The 25,480-nt window shown below is 36.9% G+C and overlaps 1 protein-coding gene across 4 annotated transcripts in view; it reads right to left on the reverse strand.

Moving 5' to 3' along the window:
• Positions 1 to 20,055: 20,055 nt before the first annotated feature.
• LOC132910691 (uncharacterized) overlaps positions 20,056 to 25,480 on the reverse strand; it is a 125,949-nt gene continuing 120,524 nt past the window's right edge. For all 4 annotated transcript variants that reach the window (XM_060966577.1, XM_060966575.1, XM_060966576.1 and 1 more), the window contains exon 5: positions 20,056 to 24,847. In XM_060966577.1, the coding sequence (XP_060822560.1) occupies positions 24,407 to 24,847 (441 nt within the window). In that variant the 3' untranslated portion in view covers positions 20,056 to 24,406. The remainder of the gene's footprint in view (positions 24,848 to 25,480) is intronic.

Consider the following 25,480-nt stretch of genomic DNA (forward strand, 5'->3'; position numbering starts at 1 on the left):
ATTGCAATCGTCTGATTTCTAAAAATAACGAAGATGTTCAAGATATTCAAAGTTCTTGGCACACTCTGCATAAACTTATTTAATGTACCGTCCTCTAGTTACGAATAACTAACATGCTCACGGGTATATACTTCCAAAACATCGCGATTCAAACTTTCCGCGAGAAAAATTCCATCGAGAAAAAATCAGGAAATACCAAAGGCAACGGAGCTTTTATTGTCCCGCGATATGATCCAGCGATGGAACGTAAGAACGGCCGGGGCAAGTGATTGAACGTCACGTCGGAACCGAAAGCTTCGTTGCTCGCACGATCGGTTTTCCGCGGTGGCAACAAAGATGAAGCGTTTCTTTCTCTGTGAAGCCTGACAAATGCGGTCTATTTGTATCGGGGAGCGTGACCGGAGGCTGAAAAGGGGATTGATTTACCGGCTCGCATCTCTGCCGTTAGCCGTTGGTGATTTTTCGTATCGGCCACCGTATTTATGAGACGGTACCACGTCGTATTAATGGGCCCTCGGTATGGTACATCCGGCCGTATCGACGCCAGGATCTTGTCTCGAATCTTGGCCTATCGATACGTACCAATTCGACCGTCCTACCTGCGACGCTATCTTCCCACGCGGATACGCTGTATCTTCGTCGTACATTGCCGGTCAGAAGTATTAGGACACCTACTGGTACCTACTGGTTACGCATACTGAGAAATTATAACAGATTTTACTTTGTTTAGCATTTTACGTTAGAAAACGTGCATAATATGTAATACGATTAAATAATAGATTTGTGATAAAATAATTAGAAGATAAAAACAGGGAAAACCATTCAATTTAAGCTAAATATATCGATATTTAGTACAAATATATCTATCGAGATATGCTAATATTTATTGCCGACAGTATATATGTTCGTATATAGCCTCTGTCGGTTGTGTGTTTTATCTTATTCCGTTATTTAATGGTATACGACACCCGGTATATCGTTCTGCCTTAGTTCTTACGGATCGTGAGATACGTCTTGTTTTCTTTTCTCGCGGGTTTCTCTGTTAGACGCTTCTTCGAGAAGCGGGTCTCGATAACGGCCCTGTGCCGCGACTGGCCATTTCGGATCTTCTACGTGGTGGTCGGTCCTCGTCCTTACCAAATTCGGTAGAACTCTCAATCACGAGGTTACGTTGACCACGGAACGAGAAAGGTGTCAGTTTTGCTTACTTTCTGGTGTTCGGAAATATCTACAGTCGATTCTATCTCAACTCTAAGACGAATAATTATCTCCCTCAAATACACGATTACTTCAAATGTGTTAGATCGATGCATGTGAAATCTTTTAAGTACACTTAGTTTCATTTAAACGTCAGATGATATTCATCAAGATAATTCACACATATCGGATACGACTTTTTCAACGACTAAATAGTTTCATTATTGATTGATATTCGATTTGTTAATACAATTGTTTCTAAGATTTAACAATTCTATCATCGAGGAATATCCAAATATTGAAAGATATTTTTATCCGTTGAATCGCCAAATGAATGTAATACGTTCTGCGATTTGTGCTTCCGCGGAGAAAAACGCGACCCACGTGGGTAGCAGCGAACAAGCAAAATAATTGGATGATACAATTGATTCCACAGGGTGTATCGAATAAATCCTGCTTCGTTTTTAGCTTTCTCACTGAACTGAAGCAGTCCCAAAAAAAGAAAGTCTTCTTATTTACGAGCAAATTTTATACATAAACATTTCACTTACAAGAGCTTAATTTGCTTCGAGGTACTGAATTTATCGTAATAATAATTTCGTATTGTAGATTGCCGAGCTCGCTCCAATAACCATTCTCACGCGGTATACAAATCTTACAACAATATTTCAATTTAATTGATAATCCAGTAATGTTGTATGTCTTGTTATTCTAATCATTACCTATAATTCTTCTCCAAAAAACTTCATGAATGTATGTGACGATACACTCAACTTTTACTTTGACTTTGGAGAAAGTTTCAAATACAATCAAGCAGACGATAGCATTGTTCACAAATTAATACATACGAATACAAAATATAAATTACGACGTGCCCTTCTAAGGTGGGATTTCATGTACATCAGACTTTATTTACGACTTGAGACAAAGTATGTCTCACCAAATCTGTATGGAATTTCGTGTCCGAGGAATAGTAAACTTCCAGCATGTATTGTACAAGCAGCCTCGAATGAAACATCGCTCCAAAACATTGGGAAAACATTCAATGTTTCGACGTCGATAGAACTCCATAAAAGGTACGAAGGATATATTGCAGATACTAAACTTCAACATTCTTTGGAAACAGAAACTAGATTTAGGATGATATTAATGATAAACAAGAAGCATTAAAAACATAAAACACATGGGATGTTCATGTTCCTATCGAATAAAAATTGTACGAAAAAGTAAACATTTTGATCGTAACGTAATCAATAGATATATCAGAAATGTAAGGAATCTTTATTTATTTTCACATCTTTTGTGTGTTCAAAAGTACGATTGATTAAATTGATCGTTTACATGTAAACAGGAAGCAATATTTATACTTTGTTGTATAGGAAATTGTCAAAGAATTCGATGTTTAACGATTTTTCTCAAAGTCCATACTTGTTTCTAAATCTATTTGCAAATACATTCACTTGTATCTGCCTATTCCTTTAACGGAGAAAACAAGCAATTCAACGCATAAAGATAGTTGCCCATCGAAATTAGAAAGTCAAATCTATCCGATGGTTCGGTTGGTATTGGGTAGACGCGGGGCAGATAACTCGTTTTTCTTACGCGCAGTGTTTACGATAAGATTATGGTTTTATTATTCATATTCGTTTTAGGAAGTAAGCTGCGTACTAGTTCTTAAATCCATAACATAGACACTGATTGAATATAAATAAGTGTTCCTTAAAAGCTCGAATAAATATAGTATATATTTCGTGATGGAATTAAAATTATTAGGTAATTAGCGCTGCTTAGATATTACGTCCTTAATCGCGTGAGAAATCCGGAACGATGGTAAGTTATTTCTTGAAAGCATGTGGAATTTTACATTGATTCCAATTTATTACTAATTTTTCATTCTCTAACGTAACGCCATATGAATAATCTTAATCGTTCTTAGTCACTGGAAATGAAAGAATCTGTTCCTTACAATACAGGAAGGAAAAGCATAATTAACGCAATCGATGTTTCCTCACTTTGTATCAATATTGAAAAAGTGTGACTTAACGTCTCTTACTAAATGGATTTCAAAAAGACATAAATCTACATTCTCGATCATAATGTAAATATAGTCTACTTTTAAAATCAGCGATAAAATGTCAATTAAGAGCAGAAACGTCTTATGAAGCAAGATGTGAATAGACGCAATGAAACAATTTATACAAATAAGAAAGGAAATGTGTATACTAATACTTATAAGTATACGGTATATGCACGTATAATAGACAAACAAATGATACTAATCATTCAAATATTTTTGCGAAATAATTAAAAATATTAAAAAGACTAAAAAATTTAACAGAAATTGAAGTATACAGAAGCAAGATCTGGAAATTAATAGCACTGTTCAATTTCGAATCACATGCTTCTCCACTGGTAATCGTCAATCCCCAAAATTAATACATACGATGACAAAATATTCGCGAGCTCCAGCGAAGAGATACGAAGAGAAGCAAAAGTACGAGAAGAAATCAGCTTTACGAAGCCAGTGTGATGGGACGAGAAGGCTGGTTGGCCAGTTCCAGTTTCTCCAATGATTTGTAATTACTGCCACTAATATGATACAGTTGGCTACAGCGGCTCCCAACCGAAACATCTACCAAGATAGAATCGGAACAAAGGCTGTTGAACGAAGAAAGTTCTGGTTAATGGCGATTGTTGGACGAAGAGAAACCTGGCTGATGGCGAATAGGCCCATCACGAGCCCTCGGGCTTTACGATCTCTTACGGCGCCGCAGGTTAATCATTTGAGCCTTCCATTTTGCTCTTTACAGACTTTGTATCCGCCCTCGCTCTTCCTTTTTCTCTCAACCCCATTCGAAGAAACGGTGCTTCTGTTTCATGTTGGACCCTGGCTCCTGCCGATAGCTACTGTCTCGGATGATTCAAGAGGCAAAACGGCGAGATCGATGGACGCGAACGAACTCCGTCCGAAATTCCAGAAGCCCCAGGACCAGCTGCATCCCTCTGAATCACCACCCACGGTCTCACTGTCGTTTCCTTAAATCATGCCCGATGAAAAAAGCAATTATCACTTGTCGTCGAATGGGTTTGTCATCCAGCATGCGGACCACAGATGCATCGCTTCCCGGATGACGACGATAATGCGCGTAATTTTATCGGTTTCATTAATCATTTGTAACGTTGTCACTGCTCAGCGTAATTGAACGCTGTATCGGATAAAACGAAACAATACCGATCTATAAAATATCTCTACAACTTTATCAATTACGGATACCATTTTGACTTTAGTTCAGTTATTTTAATTGCACGCGATAACGGTATATTTAATTTAATAAGCAGATGAAATTATATATCTTTAAAACAGTTATAAGTAGAAAAAGTGTTATAAATAGCATTTGTTTTAAATTACACAAAATACTCAGCGATATTCGGCGAAGTTATTTTCCTTCATACGTTGAATATATACTTTAATAACATGTAAGATATATTTGTCAACGTATGTTAACACAAAGTAATTTATTTTTATGATGCTAACAGCTTATCACAATAGCATATTAATTTTCTACGTATTTTCTGAAATTAGTCGTCAATATTTGTTTCGACAAAGGTTAAAATTTGTCTTTCTTTATATATTACAATTCCATGTGACATAGATTGTTCCACATATGTCTTCCGGTATAGGTCTATTCATCGTGCAAGTGCGATCACGATGACAGCACTAGCCGGCTCGGTTCCGTCTCGTAGTCGTCGATTTCAATCTTGCGAGGAAACGACGTGACGAGGCGTGGTGTGGTTGAAGGGGACGTGCAAATTGATTTGCGGTTCGTCGTGTGCCGATATACGGTTCTGGCGCCACAACGGCATTCCAGCATTTCCGGAATGGCATAACTGCCTTCTCCTTCCTATCCAACTTGACATTAACGTGGGCCTGTTAACGAGAGAGGAGAATCGGCTACAGACGCGCCGCGTTCAGTCTCGCGTCCCTTTTTTGCGCTCGTCGCCATGATAAAACGGTAATACGATAAAAGCATTCGGCAAATTAAAATAAACCTAAACGAAATAACCATTTCAGAGATTGCCTTTCTCATTTCGTTCATTTCATTTGTTCGATTATTCTATCGAAGTGACGCGAAATTATGAATTAGTTTTATAAAATTATCTTTTTAAAAATGTTCACAGAAGTCCCGGATTTAAATGAAGTCTCCGATTGAGTCACAAGATACGATTCTTCTGTTTGATAGAAATTTGAACATAGAATTAATTTTTATATGCTATACGCGTGTGAAATCGCTCAACAAAACTGATACACCTTTTTACATTTTATTTTTCGCATTTCGTTAGAGCATATAGTATTACTTAGTATATATACAAAATACTCAAAAACACGTATTGTATGGTTTACAAACTGCACATTTGTATGGTTTGTCAAAAACCTTGGTCTTATATTGTAATTTTACAAAACTATCATTTCCATATCTTTCTTCCTACGTATCTAGATAGTTATGTTGTAGAGTTATATTTTTTAGATTCCAAAACGAAGAAGGAATAATTTAGGAAACAATAGAGATTTCTATACTAAGCATAATTTTACTTCGCACGAGTTTCGCACGTTGAACATCCAATTCCAAGGAAGAATTCACGCGCATTTTCCAAATGAAATATATTACTAGGTAACAGGCTTGTTTCATTCTACAGATATCACTAAGCGACGGTTTACAAACTAACCGTCAGTTACGGATTAATTTCCTTAATATTTAAACGGTTGATGTAATCGCAGGGAAAATCTACAACGAGAAATTTTTGACTCGTCGTAAAATTCTGCGACAATCTAACTAACTCCTGAGAGCGCGTAAAACCGCGGGTGGTTGCGTTGCACCGTAAAGTTCCGTTTACACCCGAAACGCGAGTGGTCTTAAGCCGGGTCGAAATAATCTGTGGGAACCGGGACCGCACGGCACAATGGCGGGCTTATTAAAATTCCTGACTGTATTTTATGCTCGCGAGATGGTGGGCAACGTCGCGAGAAGGTACGCGAGCCGCGGTAGTAGGTATGAAACGGTGTAAGAAAAAGAAAGGGAAAGGGACAAAGGTGGAAGAAGGGAAGATAGGGTCGGAGAGACTGTAAGACCGAAAAAAAACGAATACGGTATAAAAAGACAGAGAAACGGATAGGAGGAAGAGAAATTGAGGGAGACGGAATGTGCACCGAGAAATGAAAAGGGTTACGGCAGAGAAGGAGAGAGATGGTTGTCAGATTAACAGAGAGGAGAAGGGAGAAGGCCACGCGACTCAGAGAATCCAGGCGTAATCTCGCTACATCTACTCCCACGCTTACTAACCAACCACTATAGTACTGGACTCCACCGAGAGTATTTCGCCGTGACCACTTTAGGTTCCATCCTCTCCTCGGCCTCATTTCTCCTCTTTCTGATTGCCTTTTCCTTACTTTCTCTTATTTTTTATCGGCACAGAACCATTTTAAGCGACTGGTACATCGTAGAAAAGAGTTAACTTTTTAGTTTCGTTAACTTTTAGATTTTGCATTTAACTAGCGTATCTTCCTTCTTAGTACGAATCAATTTTTAATCGAATTTTACGTCATTATTAAGAAAATTTGCATTATATCAACGTAGATTTTGTGATACTTCAAAAAGTAGAGGGATAAAGAGTAAGCTAATAAATACTATGCTATATCGCAATACATCAATAAGCATACAAATTTATAAAAAAATTAATTAGAATATTATTTCTAGAATTAAAATATTATTATATTATTTAAGTGTCAAACTCAGTAACTCAGTACATGGAAGTATATTTAACTATTGCTAACTCTTACTTTTCAATTAAAATCTTCGCTATTTCAATATCCATGAGTAAGTTTCCCTTACCTCTATATCTCTATAAATTTTGCAAGATTTCAACAATTGGGATGGAGCAGAAACGAATCTTTGTCAGATTGTTAAATTACTCAATATTCCGAGATAAAAGCAGAAAATATAAAAGACGATAACGGCCCACCTTGCGACAGATATCACGCGCATCATGGAAATCCCCTTTCTGCTTATCGGCGGTATATCCGGCGAATACGATATCATTGCACATTATATTCGCAACGAAAATTCTCTGTATGAAATGGGCTGTGGCGCATACGCAAACAGAGTACGTTACCCTCGTGTATCGCTCTCTCTTATCGCTCGACAACCGCTTATCAAGCGCCAGTCTGGCAGACTCCCTCCGCAGGTGAATACAGGTGTATATATATGTACCTATATTCGCACCTATCTCCTCACCTATACAACTTAGAGAGAGAACGCTCTTTTTGTATCTTCCCTGTTATCGCGAATTCCGGACTGGCGAGCTTCCATCTGCCACGTTCTAAACGGTAATAGAATTCTCTGTACTTGCTATTCGCTGATACGCTCCCGCATATTCTACATACGTGCTATAATAAAAGAGTAGCCGCCTCCTCTCTACCATGTCATATTCGGTCCATAGATTTTGCTTTCTATTTCTTTACATATGCTCTATCGAAGATACGATATTATTTATTAACTCTGTAATTCGTTTCCGATAAGTGTATTACATATGATGATACTGAATGAAGAATACGGCTTGGTACTATGGTGATTGGTTGTATGAATATTTTAATAAATACGATAAATGATAAATTGTGGACTATAAAGTCATAAGAATGACTTATACATATAAATGTGTATTTCATATTACGATATTTCCTTGCAATAAATATTATACGAATAGAAATATAAGAAAATTGATGACGTTTATTAAGAATGATAAAATTCGTATTTTTACGAACATAACTAAAGGAAGGAAAGTTTATATAAATATAAATTTGTTTTACCTTGAAAACAATTTATTTCGGATATTTTGTATATTCTGAATTCCTCCTGAATGTATATGTATATGTAATTTAATCAATTTTCCTTAATAAATTTTATTACAATATTTCTGATCGAAAACGGTACATGCTATTTCCTTATAGAATCAACAGATACGTATGATACAAAATTTAAATGAGTAAATGCATGAGAATAGAATAAATTTATTTCATCAGAGAAAGGTAGATTTCGAAATACTTTAATTCCTGGAAAAAATGTAGAAAATCAATAGTGCTTCGAAGAAGGCTATCGCGTGAACTAAATTTTACTTATCAATTTCTACGAATCTCTATAATAGACATGACCATTATATGTAAAAAAGTGTTACAGTTTACAGTAATAGAACTGGGCAGAACTTCGATGCATTGCCATAAATAGAAGACTACTCTTTCGCACGTGAAGAGGAATGGAAGATCGAGAGCGCGAAATTGAATTCCTTTATTGGAAGACGAGTTCTTAATTTAAGGAAATTCAAGAAACTCGCGGAGAAGTTTCTGGAAGAAGATTCTTGTCCAGTTGGCCCGTAGCCAGAAGCAAATTAACTTAACGAGGGAAAGACGGGCAGTTTTCACTGGAAATGACGCGGGTCTCGACCAGAAAGGGGAACAGAGAGAACACCGGTGAAACGAACGATGCTTCTTGGCGAAAGAATTCGCTGCCAATGGTGCACCTTCGAAGACCTCACACCCACGAGCAGAAAACGGACAAGCTGGGCCGGAGTAACCAGGGAGGGGATCGAATTCAATGGGACACCATTGTTATTTATTCTCCTAGGTGTGACTGGTCCTGGTCCAACGGCCCACGTGGCTGCGATTATTTATAAAATCGGTACCGAATAGGACGACGTGCTGAGCATTAACGAGGACTGTACCACACGTCGTTATGCAATCCGTAACGAAACACCATTCTTCCATAAATAAGAAAAGAATGAACATGGTGGATAATACTAGCGACACCGTGCCTACTCCTAATATCACAGTGGCTTTTACGTCAATCGCGCGATGATTTGTACTGCTATCTTACGCTCCGCGTAATTGGATGGTTCTTTAAGGTAATGCAATTGGAAGACGCGCAGGATTTAACGAGTACGTCATCAAAATATATTTTAGATAGATTTATTACCCCTTGTCCTTGAACGCTTGATTTACAGCGGTCGTTAAATTTAATAATGCCACAATATGTAATTGCTTAATTTAAGGTACACCAGTTAAGCACGGAAAGACCGACGGGCAAATATGATTAATCGTATTTGGAGATCTATATAGGTTTCGTTCAGACGCTTGGTTTTGTTAGACGTTGACACATTATCACATTATAACATTGCATAACGCATAATGAATGAAAGTAATATACTGTAAGCATTTTATATTTCGCTATTTCACATACATTAATGATAATAAATATGTATAAACCGAAATTATTCTAATACATGAAAATAATAATACCAGAAGCATATAATTTAATCCTGAGATAAGAAAGGAGACAATTAAAAGAAGATAAAAGGAGATTAAAGGAGATAAGAAAAAGGCAGAGAAATAGGAGAAAGCGTGTATAAAAATGTATATAATAATAGAAAAGTATAACGTGGAAGATGTAAGAAGGAACATCTGAGAATGAGATTGGTGTTCACGAGGTGGGTGTTTGAATTATTCATCGAAGAAGTATACGTTTAAAAGGTAGGCCAGAGATAAGCAATGGAACTGTGCGTTGCCCGTGAAATGCATTAAAACCGCCAATAAACATTGCGCTCGCGCGGAATGCCAATAAATTATGCGTTGGCAATCCTCTTCTTAACAGATATTGGCGAACGAAAACGAATGCATCACGGTGGCCATGGACTTGGAACGTGGCAAGCTCGAAAAAACGACAAGTTCTTCGTTTATCTACACCGCCTAACGAGTTTACGTCTTAATCACTTGATCGATCGATCTTAATCGATATTTCTCCCTTTCCTATAAATCTTCGTGGTTCCCCGGCTTCCACGATCGCGGAGGTCTCTTACGACAACATTCGCTTCTGTGATACGACTACCGGCATTCCACACATTCATTCGTTTTACCTCGATATTTTATGGGGTATTTCTTTACCAATCACTGATTTGCTTTTATAAGCTAGAATACGTATTGATTGATGGTTTTACAAATTCTTATAGTTTTATGAAGTTCGATATTGTATGACACGTGGGAGATTGTCGTGTATTTCTATAGCGATCGATAGAAAATTATATCTTATTTATAATATTGTAGTAGGTATTTATTTAGGATATGGTTTAGATATTTTATACAATGACTTTTGATATAAAAATATTCTTTCATCGGATCGTAATAAGTTGCTCTGCATTTATGTGAGAATTCATTGCAAGGACAGTTTAATGTTTATGTATAATTTACATATTGAATATTTATTAGATACTTACCTTCATATTATTTTCAAAATAATTAAGACGCAGTATGTTATAATCTCTAAAATCATTGATTTTAAGTATACGTGATTCATGAAAAGAGAAAAATCTTTTTCGTGATTATTAATATCGAAAATAGTCCATAGAATATTCCACATAGGCGCGTCCCGGATTTTTCAGATTGAACTTCGTCAGTACGTGCCGTGGCTATAAATAGTTTTAAAAAGGCGTGTAAATATAGGTCGTAAAAAACTTTATTAAAAAATTGCAACAAAAAGTGCTAAATACAAAGAAACCAATACTTTGGCCTGCAAGAACGCCTGATTTCACGTCATTAATCATTTACCTGTGGGAGACCGTAAAAGGCTACCTAAGTTAAACAAGTATTACTACACGCGATACACGTGATTTTATACTACTGAAACATTCACAATCGTTTCAGTCAAATGTTATTAGTAATTAATATTATTAATATTTCCTACAGAAACTTGAAAGTAATAATAAGTAGTAAAAATAATAGCACGAATAACATGCGTTAATAACAAAAAGACAGATAAGTATACAAATACCTTGCGCATTCAGCATGTAGAAAAATTATACAGCTACATGAGCTGAATGCAAGGGGATTGAATTAAATTCCATACGACTCTCTGGTTGAAGTACTTACCTTCGGTGTGTGTTTTCGAGAGCGTTACAGAGCTCTCAAACAAGGTTTCTGTGGAACGTAACAAAGGGAAACCATACGCTATGCGTTACTGGTATTATGTATTGCTGCAAAATGACGGAAGGGTAAATATAACGAGGGTGATGAATATTTATAATAGCATTCTCAATTGATCTGGTCGCGAAAGGGATTTGCGTGCGTGTAGCATGCCGATGCATCGTGATCCACGTAAAAAATATATGGGGGGTGAATAATTAAAAAGAACTCCCGGCATGAAGCACCTTGGTAGTAACGTCCATAGATTTACGCTCATTTTGCGGGTTCAACGTATGACTGAGTTACGGTTAGTTCGTGATTTTACGCCCTACTTCGTGTACATGTCACTTGATGAAAGGTCCGGTTGATCCACGATTCAGATATGGTATTCTTGAATATTTAACTATTTCGGGAAAATTGAAACTGAAATTAGCTACGAACGTTATTGGTATTATTAAACTGTTCCATAAATGATAGAGATAGTAGAGGCTTTATATTATGTACAATAAAAAATAAAGAGAATGTGCAGCTGTATTTTCCAGCAATTTGAGTAAATAGAAAAGAATGTATGTAAAAATCAGGTTATTTTTCAAACACACTGTAGGCGTATTTATAGACAATCACGTATACAGATATTACTTTCGTTATTTGTGTATAAGTTTTTACATTATTACATTATGACTGTAATCGTACTTAAGGAACCTTTTCCATCATAGTTTTTTATCTTAACCTCCTGACAATAATAATAAAATGGTACTTTTCAAAGAGCGTTGCGCGGATACTTTTTAGAAAGAGAAGAACAAAGAAAACCGACGTCTATGAGATAAGGATCACAAGATTGTTTCATTATTCGTTTCGGTAGAGAATGTCTTCGAATAACGCTTCTACCTTCGTTCAAAGTGACTTGCAAAAATATGGGAGAAGTCGAACGAGACTAGTAGGAGGTTTCCTGGCACTCACTAGATTCTTTGATCTGTTACGATTCCGCTTGTGCCACCTATCCATTCGAAAGTCAAAATATTACTATTTTAATAATTCTAATATATTTGAAGAAAATTATCATAACCTACGTATGTGCATTCTGTACATTTTGCATCTTTAAATTTCCTACAAATGCATAAAAATCCGCAGTCTAGTTATCACAGACTTATCGTTACTTAAAATACTAATTCCTATCTACGTATTCTTTCTTTTATTCTTCACTATATTGTCCTGATTTAATATTTCCATGTGCATTTAAATTATTTAACATTCCCAATTATTAATGTGCAATCAACTAAATAACGAAATACATATCCTTATTGCTAGATACATATATTCGTCGAAGCAAAACTGCTTGGAAATCCTCGAATACAGATTGATCAACTTGAAATTTTTCACATGCAGAAGTTCGAACCGTGAAAGTTCTCCGTCATACCTTTTTCCTTTGTACATCTCTGCGTTTTCCTCCCCTACTGTGCGCGTTAAGCCGCGTACACACGCGCTAGTCGACCATGCGTACGGTAGGAAGGTGGTAGGCAGAGGTGTAAAATGAACGAAAGCATATATCATGGTGCAGTAATGCAATATCGGCTGTGCCTTTCTTGGCCCAGGGGCCTGACATGGTGCCCGTATGCCCGTGTAAGTATAAGTAATGCCTGTTATTTGCCGGGTATTAGTTTTTGTGCGGGGCTAACTTATCGTCCTCGTAAACTGGCGCACAATTACCTGTCTCTACTGTGCGAGCAGCAATGGAGAGTCTCGCAACGATTGCTCGTGTCACGTCCAAGAGGTTACCTCCGTGAAATTACATTTACGTTCTACTGACAATAAAACGACGACAAGACGAATGGGCGAATTAGCGTAAAGGGAATTACATACATCAGTATGCGCGGTGCAATACGTTACCTAGAATCTGGCTTTATTTTTACTATTTATCATCTTATGATAATTTTATAGTGTACATCGCCCAATATTGTATGTGATTTTTAATTTTAAAACCGGGAATGGTTTGCAAAGTATCGAGGAACTTTATGACAAATTTTCGTGATTTTATATTTTTTTGATAATGACAATGCCGAAATAAATTAATAGTATCGGCAATTTAAGGTTCGTGATATTTTGGATATTAATGTTCTTTAAAAAGTATTAATACGTATATTTGATAAAACATGTTTAATAACAGTAAAGTATAATACGTATCATTCATTACATTTTAGAAAAGCACAATTTCGAAAAATCAATTTATTTTTGATTTCTAAATAACGAAAAACGAATACACATTTATCATAAACTTCCATTATTATGTGACTTGCATCACAGTAGTAGTTTGATTAGTAACAAATTCTTTGCTTGAAAAAAATAAGGAAATTCTCAAACAATCATATTAATACACCATGCTTTTTATATTGATCCTTTAAAAGATACTTCTATTTAATAGTTCATATATTTTTTTGGAATATCAAGAATTATGGTACACTAATATCTACCTATAGTCCAGATTAATGACGCAGAACTCTGTGATTTACTGGTTTTTCCATTATTGTGCCCAGTAATTGTCCGTCATGACAAATATCTCAAGCATTTTTTGTGATAGTAATCAACGAATTATGCGGTCGTTATATAAGAAATAACGAAGCCTTCGTATGTTATCGTGTCGTATGAACTGAAAGTATGTCCATTACATGAAGCAATCGTAAATCTTTGAAGGTTCAGCAATAAATTGTTATCACTATTCATCAGAACGTTAGATTATATTGTAGTCTTCTCGACTCGAAAATTATCTGTTCTTCTATGTTATACATTTGAATAAATTTGTATTATCCGCATCCAAAATTGTGCGTAATTTACAAATAAAAATATTACAGAGATGTTCGTGTTATCGCACAATCGAATTATTTATTATTATTGCCATGCAGTATCGTTGGTATCTAACAGATATTAAAAATAATAAAACTTACACCCAAAATTGAAAATTTCAATTTTCATAAATAAGCATATTAAAATGCACATAAATGTCAGAAAATGCTATATATGTATATAATAAAATTTCTAATAAATTCACTGTAAACAACTTATTGACAAATATAAACCGCAATTTCAGCTACTACTAATTCAATTTCAGAAAATTGAATTAGACAAATTCCAATAAACTGACAGGATTAATAAATAGCCATTAATTTTGCTTCAATCAAATAATGTACGTGCAGACTTGCAGACCATTACTGCCGTGACACATAGCGACTCGTAGACACGATAATGTTATCGAATTCAACGAATCAGCCTTTAACTGGAAGTCAATGTTCTCGTCGATGCGCTTCGTTTGAAGCTATCAGATTTTTCTTTTCTTTTCCTGTCGTTTTTTCTTTTCCTTCTCCTGTTCCCTCCTTTTTTTCTATCTCATTCGCTATTTATCTTCTTGCTTTTTGCTCCTTCGTTCCTACCTCTCGTTCTTTTTGTACTTTTCTTCGTCTCTGAACTTTCGTTTCGTGGTGCAACCATTTAGGATCGGCGACATTTCCGGTTACGAAGTAGCAGCCGTTACAAATAACGACCCGATAAAGACGATCACCGAAAGAGCAGAATTTATGTGCGTGTATATGTACTCACGGTTAGTCCAATTAAGACGACCCAGTGACGCAAGATTCCAACGATTCTCTAAGATTTATTCATAGCCTCTAGTCGACCACACGCAAAATCAATAAACGTTCTATGAGCTCAACGAAATGAAAAAAAACTGATTTCATTTGCTGTTAATTATAGCAATTAACTCAGTATCAATTAAGGAGAAGAATTAATTAGAGGAACTGAGAGCGTTTAAACTGAACTGTGTAATTACGGTATAAAAATTGAATAATTAACCCGGTGATTGGCAAAGTATACAAAGTCTCAAAAGATTATATGATTTTATAAAAGAGAATATAAGATATAATTATACTTATTACTTATCGCTATGAAACTATTATAAGAATAATTGCCCGATAGAATCTGTTAATAAAAAGCTCTTTGATCATTCGATGTGTTTTCGTTTCCTAACGAAAAATATCTTTCGCGAATTCTTCGAAAATGCTCCTTCCCCAAAGCACAAACTCTCAGAAATCAAATCACAGTACAATCAGCGATTAAATTTTTAACACTCGACGGTCAATAATCGCGTTTGATAATCATTATTAAATCAGAAACTTTTATTATGAAGTTAGAAGTATACAAGCAACAATTGAAGCGTTTCGCGGTATCAATAATGACTTACTTAACGAGACAGGAAGTCGTGTAATCGATCCATTAATCTGGGACAGTTAACGACATGGGAAATTTATATCGATGGACTAAAAAAGAGTCTCACGCGGTGGTAACAATCGTTTCCGTTGGCTTCGTAGAGAATTGGGAGGTCGCTCGTTCAAACGATTTCGAGGGTGAAAATCCAGTGAAAGTACACCTGGCGCTACCGTCACACGCAACTGCAAGGGATGTCGTGGGGCGGGGTAACGCGCGAAAAATCTACACGAAATTCCCTTGAAATTTTTCCAATGGCAGTGTGACCACCCAGAATGTTCGCACATAAATTCATCCACGATTAAAGAAGAAGGCGGCGGTGGTCAGAATACTGTGGGCTGCCCGTTTTAATGTTTACGAAGGTGAACTTCTCATTGTAGTGAAAGCAACCACGTTGGTCAAGCCACGCCGACTTTTCATTATAATATGGATTTTAGGGAAAGCTGTTTCCAACATCCTGTGACACAAGCATTCAAAATGCATTGCCTTTCCTGCACGGTGGTGTAAGTCTTTTAGCTTCAATTTAACATATGTTTTATTCGGTATTTCATAATAGATTTATGTATTTTGAATAATGTGCAAATGCGTATAAGTATGGGATGGATTAATCTTATTCTTAATTGAGCGAAACTCTTTATGGAAATCTGTTATTAACATATATATGCAATTTAATATTATTTTAATTTTAACTTTACAATGTGTATAGTAAAGTACGTATCTATCTATGTCGCGCAAAGATGGATTTTTTTTACCATTTTCGTTCTTATGCTTACTTTCTTTCAAGCATTTTACTTGCTTTGTGGATAGCTGATCTTGTTGCCAGTTATAGGATTGTATTGTAGTCAAGCGTGAATAGCCAAACCGTACCTAATTCAGCGACTAATGGTTTCATTGTGACTGCCCGCATTATGTCACAGGATAGCAGGAAAAACGACATTTTAAAAATTTGTAAATAGAAACGACCGCATAGCATTTCAATAAAAAGGAATATTTCGGATAATCAAAATATGTCAAATGTAGTATTTATATTTATTCATAGAAACTTCGAAATTCATATCTTTTGCATGATACAACCAGAAAACCTTCTTCGGAACCCTCGACACATTTATACTCTTAAAATTATACTTGAAAAATTATCAACGAGAATATGAAAAACGAATAACATACGAATTCATCAAAATCAACAAAAATTTCTGTACTTACAATTTACAGTATCTCATCACTATTAAAAATTGAATTAAATAATAATGCCCCGATAAGATAAAACCAATCTATCCAATCTGTTTTCATCGATCTATCATATTCATTTTAGAGGACGTTCGAAATATATCAGGACCGATCGATGTCCGCAAAGAGTAAAAATTGAGTTCAGTCCTAATTGCACTGTTCCCCTATGAAACTTCCTTTCGAAATAGTATGGTCTTGTATCTGGTATATAGCGAGCAGGGATAAAGATCAAGAGAGGATCTCCTCTAATGATCGCATTGATCGCTGACTTAATATTCTCTGGACGTCCGTACTCGATTTAACGAGGGCGGCATTGCTGTGGACCACAAAGCACGCGTGTGCACGCAGGTGAAGCAACGGCCGAGAAATAGACCGGCTATTCTCGATTCGAGCTGGCCCCTTGATCGAGAAACGTGCACCGCTGACGCCAGTTAGCTGCAGCCGCCACCAAGAGAAACGCGCGGGAACCTGTCCCAACCAGGCCGACAGATAAGAAACTGCAAGATAAGATACGCTAATTGAGAGATCTTAATTGGAGGCCGCACAGGACCTTTTCGGCCTTTTTCGTTCGCGGACATACCGCCAGCGTCACGGTTATTTTTTCCGCGCGTTCGTGAATCTCTTAACTTCATACAAATATCAAGTAGACTCTTAAACTTAGAAACTCTTTTCGCTTTTATTAATATTTAATTTCGCGATATGTAGGGTATCTTTTAACATAATTTTTCAAATTTTTGTTACGTATAAGGTGAATATTGAAGCGCATGATGGAGAATATCGAACGTTTTCTATCTTGTTTTCAACATATTTGAAACTTATTGCATAAATACTCTGAAATATTCCTTAGACTTTTGTATTTTTCCAGTAACAGCAGTTTTCCCAAACTAAAATTTTAAATCGAAATGCAAGAATTTTTACTGGGAATTAAAGACGTTCATAGATGGCAGATGTTGGGCAGAACTGAACATTATTAATAACATTAAATATTTCTTCATCGCTTAGGAACGTTTGCGTTTTCTCGCTCTCTAAAAACCATGGCTATGGCGTAGCGTGCCTAAGATTTACCACAAGATCATCTAATAAAGATCTCCATAGAAATATGTGATGAACTTGACGCGAGCAGTCGTACGACACAAATCTAGTATTTTTCGTGGTTGATACCATCTGTCCGAGTATAGGTTTCACGTGAATCTGGTCCCCGAGGTAAAAGACACTAGATCGTCTGGGCGAAAGCGGATCGCAAAGCAGGTATTATCCCGTAAGATAAAGTTTCCGGTGGCGGAGCTCAAAAACGTCCAACGACGAAGAAGGTAATCTTAGGATCTAGATGCGGGAACGCAGGGTACGGGGGACATATGCCGAGGCAGTGGCGCGTGAATCTATACGGGACTAAGGGGAACGCATAGTGAACCGAGGTGACTGAAAGAAGGACAGAAAGGGGTAGGAAGAGGAAGAGAAAAGGGGGTGAAACTTAACGGCTTCGTTGATTCCCAGACGCGTGATTTCTAGATCAAACACTCGAGAGCGTTAAGAAGGAAGTTGGAAGGGGTGCTTATTCGAGTCGGCCGGTCTGTGTAAGAAAAGGGGGTGTCAACGAGCTGTTACGAGGGATCGAAATTGGGGGACCCACTCGTTTTTTTTTTTGGTTATTCTCCGTCTCGTTTTTGTACTACCAATTCTTCGTATTTCGATCTCTCTCCTTCGATATCCCCGTGGTAGGGAGAAAAAGGGGGAGGTATACAGCCAAGAGGATTTTTGGACATTATTTAAGAAGCCCTTCAGAGTCTAGTTCCAAGGAAATCAACGGTCGGAGTTGGAGTGGCAGCGGGAGTGAGTCTTGTATCTACACCTTCCGCCCTTCTTTGTATATAGAAGAACGTAATACCTTCAGAACCATCGCAGTAAACAGAGAATCCAATGGTCCCGATCCGATCTGATCGCCACGAGTTGTTTGATTTTGGCTTTCGGCCTCGAGTGATTTGAGCGGATTTGCGCATCGACGGACATACAAGTACTTCTGGACCCTGGCAAATCCATTCTCAGGAAGACTAAAATATTCAATGAAATCTTCCATGAATTGTATAATATTCATAAAAGCTGGTCGTTGTTTAATTACGGTATTATTTCCATTGAATTTTAAATAGCCGAACGTTTTCATATCTCGATAGCAAAAAATCAATGCTCAAATAGGGGACCTAACATTCAAATGCATTTTGCTAATGAACATTAAATAACGCTAAAATAAAATATTTTATGTGATCCACGTTTACTTCAAGTGTGTTTATACATATTTGTATAGATCAGAGTGATTTTTAAGATGTTGTTTAAGTAACTATACGATTTTTATTTGCAGATAACACTTATATATGATAGAAATTATTAAAAGTATCTCATATACTATACACACAATTTATTGTATAAATAAGGGAACTCTTATATAACATATGATCAGTCTTTTAAAGAAATTATTTTTTACAAACGAACGAAAAATCCTCTTCAAATGATAACGTTAATTATCACATATCGAAATTGAAATACAAGATGAACTGAATTTTTATATAGAAATGTTTGCTGAATTACTCTATATTTATTGAAGTTTTGATGAATGCTTGTTTAGACTTAATATTCCCTTCCAATCGTAGATTGCTCGCGTATTCAGTTTATATTTCACAACTCGTTACCATATAAACGGTTATAAATCATTTATTTTTCCTTTCTTTATACAGACGTTTAAGACTGAAGGGTTGCTTAATTACCAGTATTAAATTACCGGAGAATAAATCTTTGGCAGAAATTATTTTGTAATAAATTTATTCACTTTGCATAACTCGTTGACATAAATCAAACGATAACGACTTTATCACTATCGACTGGTTTAACAGCCGCTCCTTTAACACTGCTTCGTTCAATCTCGTATGAGTAATTACTATTACTACTAATCATTTCTGCTTGCACTGTATGTGCAACTTTGTTCAAATGTTTTTATTGATACTGACTAAATGAAAATAGCATTTTCTTGTCCTAAACTGTACTATGAGTAATCAGTTGTTATAATTATTAATATGTTAAAAAAGAGTAAAGTATTAATAAATTCCATACAATATCTAATATAAGTAAAAAAAGACAGCATATTCTAAATAATATAGATATAAAATATATTCGAACTAACATGTAACGCATTTTATTTTAGAAATAATATTTAGAAAGGTAACAAAGAAGCTTAAAAACCTAATAAAATGCATATAAATTTTTCTATCTCTTTTATTATTGTTTAATTGATTTGTGGCTAAGCGTAGTACCTTTACGTAATAGTAAAGCATAGTTCTATTATGAATAGTAACGAAGGATGAGGTATAACTGAAATAAATACCACAAGTATGTAGCAGTGTATGAGCGTGTATTTGACAGTGTTTTTTTCTCTCTCGTACGGCGGCACACATTATTAGAATTCGCAGTACGTACGCGATTTAAGTTGGAATGTTATATTATTGCTAGTTGCTCCAGGCGTGCTGCACTCGTAGTAACGAGCTGCTTTACAACGGAACCAGCATTCTCGATACGATTAATACTGAGAATCGTAAACGGTTCAAAAACGATTTCGTTTAGCTCAGATGCCGGAGGTCGTTGGACATCGACCAGATAATGGCCTTGTTCGGTCTTTCTCATAGAAAAATCTGAGTTCGTGACTTATTGGCCCATGTCCAACGTCCACCGCCCATGGAAACGCAATTTCCGATTTTCCTCGACGCGTGTACGAGCGAAGCACGTCCGGGATACATCGACACATCGATTTTAGTGGGTAACAGGTGGGTCTCTATATTACAACGCGAATTACAATGTAGAATAACATTATCATCATCATCGTCGTCGTCGTTCGTTATACAACAATCATCGTAATAATTATTATCATCGTTTCATCGCAATCGATCATCGCGGTGTGCTTAAGACAAATCAGTATTAAATATCTTACATACACATCATCTTCCATATATATATTTATACTTTACCTTTTTTTTTCTTTATTCATTATATATACTATCTATCTATAGGGTAGTCAGATTCATCTCTCGTGTTTCATTCGTTTCTTTATATCCTTATTTGCCGTTCGCGTTTGTAGATTGTGAGAAAGTAAAAAAAAAAAAAAAAAAGAAACAAAGGAGGGATTGATAGGTCGCTTCGGTGCTCGAGGTCAAGGCACGCGTCAACGACAGGAAACTCGACGAATGTTTTTTTGTGCTATTTTCGCGTCGTTAAAAATACTACTTGTTTTCTTTTCTTAAATTGCTTCTTAAAATGCTAAACGCAACTAGATACTCGTGTCGCTCCGAAATATCGAAATATGATCGTAGAAAAAATGTGTGAAGTTTCGTAATATAAAAACTAAATGCCAAGTGACTTGACATCGAGCAAACTGATGATTCTAAGGAAGTACGCTCGTCGAGAATCGTTACACGCTTTCCCGCAATGTTCGTCGATTCTTTGCTTGCTGTTCGATGTAATAGAACAGGAATAGAAGAAATTTTCACGCGTAAATATCCGTTCTTTTAGTACCGCTTCTAATTGCTGCAAACATCGCCGTGATTCTCGACGCAGTGTTACGTGACGCTACGCTTACACATACAAAACGAGTAGGTTAATTTTTACTGGTGGAGTTACAATATCATATTACAATACAATATTTATTTTTTTTTCTTTCTTCCTTAATGGTCAACAGCTGGCATTTTTTATTCTGTTTCGCGCGCGAAATTTTATCGTACTTAGCTTGCACGCGCCACGCACCGATAGATGAAACTGTGAAACAAAACGATGTAGAAATAGCATTTTCCTAATTTTATTGTTACCATATTTTCGTTGCTTCGAAATACAATACAATAAAATTAATGGCGCAATAAACTTGATCGATAAGAAAAGCTATGAGAAAGGCATCAGAGAAAACGCAACTGATAAAGTAATTTCACGTGTTTATTTTCAGTTACATTTTCAATTCATCAAACGGAGCGTGGCATTTCTACGAACAATTTGCTGTCTACTTTTTTTTTCTTTTTAGCGACACGTACAAACACCATTCGGGGTGGAAATAGGGCCTCTACGCACTGCCACTCGTACGAAAATGAAATTAACTAATCAGGTATTGAGTATTTTCGGATTTAAGACTGATAACGTAAAGATAGAAGGTGAGAAGAAAATAAGTACAACAATGAGAATGATATCGAATATGATTACTTAAAATATCGTGAATATGAATAGAAATATCGTTTCCATAATTATTTACGTCAAATAAAAAAGAAATTGCATTGAAACGTCACACGTCCGCTAAACAAAAGATAATATTCTACATATTATACAATAACAAATAAACCGATTTCGATTAATTTATCTTGAAGTATTAAAACGCGTTCTCCAAGAAGAAAAAGAGGAATGAATAAAATGATGACATCGTACGAAAATTCATGAACGATAATGAAAAAAACGAAAAAGCCATGAAATTGGCGATAAGTAAAATAAGAGAGAGCAGCGCACATTTCCGTACATATACGAGGAAAAGGTGTTCTCGGGCGGTTTGGTTTTCGTAGTATCTAAACATGATTTCAATAAATAAGCTACCTAGGGAGCGAGTTCTTTTTGGGAAAAAAGGGGCAGACGCTCCTCACGTGGCGAATCTGCGAAAACGAATGAATCAGGGATGGCTCCATGCGACTTTATTTCGTACTTTAAATTACGGTGTACACGAGCGGTTGTCACCGATTTAGAAAAGCACACAGGAGGTAAAGCTACACGGAAAGAATTCTCACAAGGCCGAGGAACGCTACCCTTTGATTCTTTTCGTCGAGTCGCCACCGCATCATATACTCGTGTACCTAACCTAGTAATACAGTCTGCAATAGCGTCCTAAGGATTAACTTCATTAACGATCATATAATATATTACACGCAATCACACGCGTTCAGAGGCAAATACGTACGCACGCCAAAATGCACACAAATATTTAAGCTCGTACACGAACACGCAGTTTAAGCCGATACTCTCAGTAATTATTTTCACTCTCATTCCTATCAGAAAATAGATTTTCTGTATGAATTACACCCGTTCGACGCGATGAAAATCACATCGAAAGTAATAATCATATTCATTATTTCAAATACATGTATAAAATACTCAGAGATCCTGTTATTATTTGTCCATTACGTTGTCCAACGACTGTTTTCTGAATAGAGTTTACGAAAAATATATATACACTATCGCGTATATTGCTCTCCTGAAATTACTGTATACCGATTCTTTGTTTAAGAAAGTCTCTCTGTTCGTTTGTGTGTATGTGTGTGCGTTCCGAGTAGTCGACTTTCACGCACGCGTGTATATCTTCTGCTTTTTTTATATTTTTCTTTTGTATAAATAATATCGATTAGAATAAAAGGTAAAAAACGGTCAGGTGAATGGAGCAGCCGTTGATAAAGTAGCGATTCGAAAACGACCGCAACGCGAGCTTCGACATCAACGCGACGGTGAGAACTGCGTGTACGTCGCGAGCACGCACGCACGCACACATTATTCATACACGCAGGCAGGCAGGCACGCATGCACGCACGCACGCTACATTAGGCGGCGTAATTAGCACAGCGAGCGAGAGAGTCTTGCGCAGCGTGAGCTCTACTGCGCGAGCACGCCAGAGAGTTACACCTTTTCAGCGCGTCTCTATACCGGAAATATTTCCTTCCTGAACAAATTCCATCGTCACGAATAAACACGCAATCCGAAAGTATAATTATCGTTCCATTAAATTCCGACGATCGACATCGAGAGAAACGTTACGGCTAATCAACGCGATTCACTTTCGATTTATTTTCGATTAAACCCGATCGCCTTTTATTAAATCCAACCTACGTACACTCGACGTGTAATCACGAGATCGTAGAATCGTTTAAGTTCGAAATTTATACCGAAGAAAATAATTCCATAGACGTATGCTGTTCGTGCATCTCTCCGCGCATCTATTGCGGTTTGTGACAGCGCTTGAAGCACGGTAGCTATCCGATTGCGCAACGATTTAGGCCGATCGCGCGCAACATATTCATCCATCGCTAAATCGACTGATCCTAGACTTTCCGACGAATTCGCATTTTTTTTCTTTTTTCTTTTTTTTTTTTTAATTTTTCTTCGAAACTTTAGCTACTTCTCGTATAGTTTCGTACGCGGAACTTTGGGTTATTAAACGAGACAACGAGAACGATCGATAATCGATGAAAATGAAAGAAACAGTACGTCGTTGACGGACGACTGCCAACTAATCGTATCAAAAATTTAGCGATGGAACGAAAGGGGGGAGAAATTATGATATCGTGCATACTTGCCTGAAAGGATTCAGTCGGGGCAAGTGTGAAATGGAATTTAACGACGCATAACGAAAGCTCTAGCCAACAAGACTGTCATCCTGCAAGTTGGTACGCTCGTGTCTTGCAAACAATTTTTCGTTGTTGCTCGTCTCTTCTGTGCAGCGAAATTGCGGTTGGTCGACAAATTGTTGTACGCAAGCGAGCAGGAGACACACGAGGCGAGCTTAGCTTTGTTCGTTGCGATCAATCGAGGCGCGTGCTTCGAGCCGCGTTTCACGTGGTGCCGCGTAGTGGGTTCCTGAAATCTCGACCGTACGTTCCACCAGCGTATTTGGCAGTCTGATCTCAGGTTCTCACAGGTGTAAATGAGGCAGTCTTGATCGGCGAGCCAGTGCGCGGCTCAATACTTGTTGGCCTCGAAGAGAGGACTCTCGAGCCGTCTTCGCGGTGCGGAGACCTTCTCGCCGGGACGCTTCCAACTTCGATTCGGGTGTCGATAACGATGCGTCGTATGAACGATCTCCCTCGTACTGTCGGCCTGCAACAGGGAGTTCTTCGTGGCCCTCATCACGGGCGACGGCTTCCTCGATACCACGTAAGGATCCCGTGGGTCCATTCCGCCCATGTCCGCGTTCACCAAGCTGTTGTGGTGATCGATGTCGGCGTGAGGATTGTACTTGATGAAATTGAAGCACTCCTGTCGACCACGGTGGTTCTTCATCGGTTTGCCAAACTTATTAAAGCCCAGATACCGCGAGCTATCTACGACGCTTCTGTATGTCAGATACGAGCCGTTGTAGTCCTCGTAGAACTGACACATGGGACCCTTTTGCTTCTTAGGCTAGAAACAAAATAATAGAGTCTTTTCATACTTGTATTTCTGACGCCATACACAGGCTTGCGAATATATTTGAACACTTTTAGACGTCATTTATGAATATATTATGTTTGCAATAAGTAAAGTATTCTTGTGGTTCGGATATATATATGTTGTAAAAAAATAGGCAAGTATTTAGCTACTTCTGAATAATAATCTATACTAGAATTTCATTTATTTCAATTTATCAGAGAGAAGAGAAACAGTTCACGTGTATGATTGAAATTCACATAATAGGTGTTTACTTATTTTAAATTTAGTGTAGAGGAATTCATTTAATCGAGCACTCGTTAAAATTTTCTTCTAAAACGAACAGAGTTATGGAGTCTTGCTATAAATATACTTTGTTAATAATCTTATAAGATAATAAGGGCAAAAACCGTTGTATTCTAACTACCAGCAATATATTAATGACTGAAATCATTCATATTTTCACTCGCAAATTACACTTTTAGCGAAGATGTTTTCTAGGTAGCCACTGGTAAAGCGATAATATAAGCGATGAATATAAACGTCCGAACCGTACAATCCGGTGCATTTACTAATGCCTATAAATTTACTCGCTCTTTCACGTTGATGAAATATGTCTACTAATTG

This window comes from Bombus pascuorum, chromosome 9, assembly GCF_905332965.1.
Source record: "Bombus pascuorum chromosome 9, iyBomPasc1.1, whole genome shotgun sequence".
Classification (NCBI taxonomy): domain Eukaryota; kingdom Metazoa; phylum Arthropoda; class Insecta; order Hymenoptera; family Apidae; genus Bombus; species Bombus pascuorum.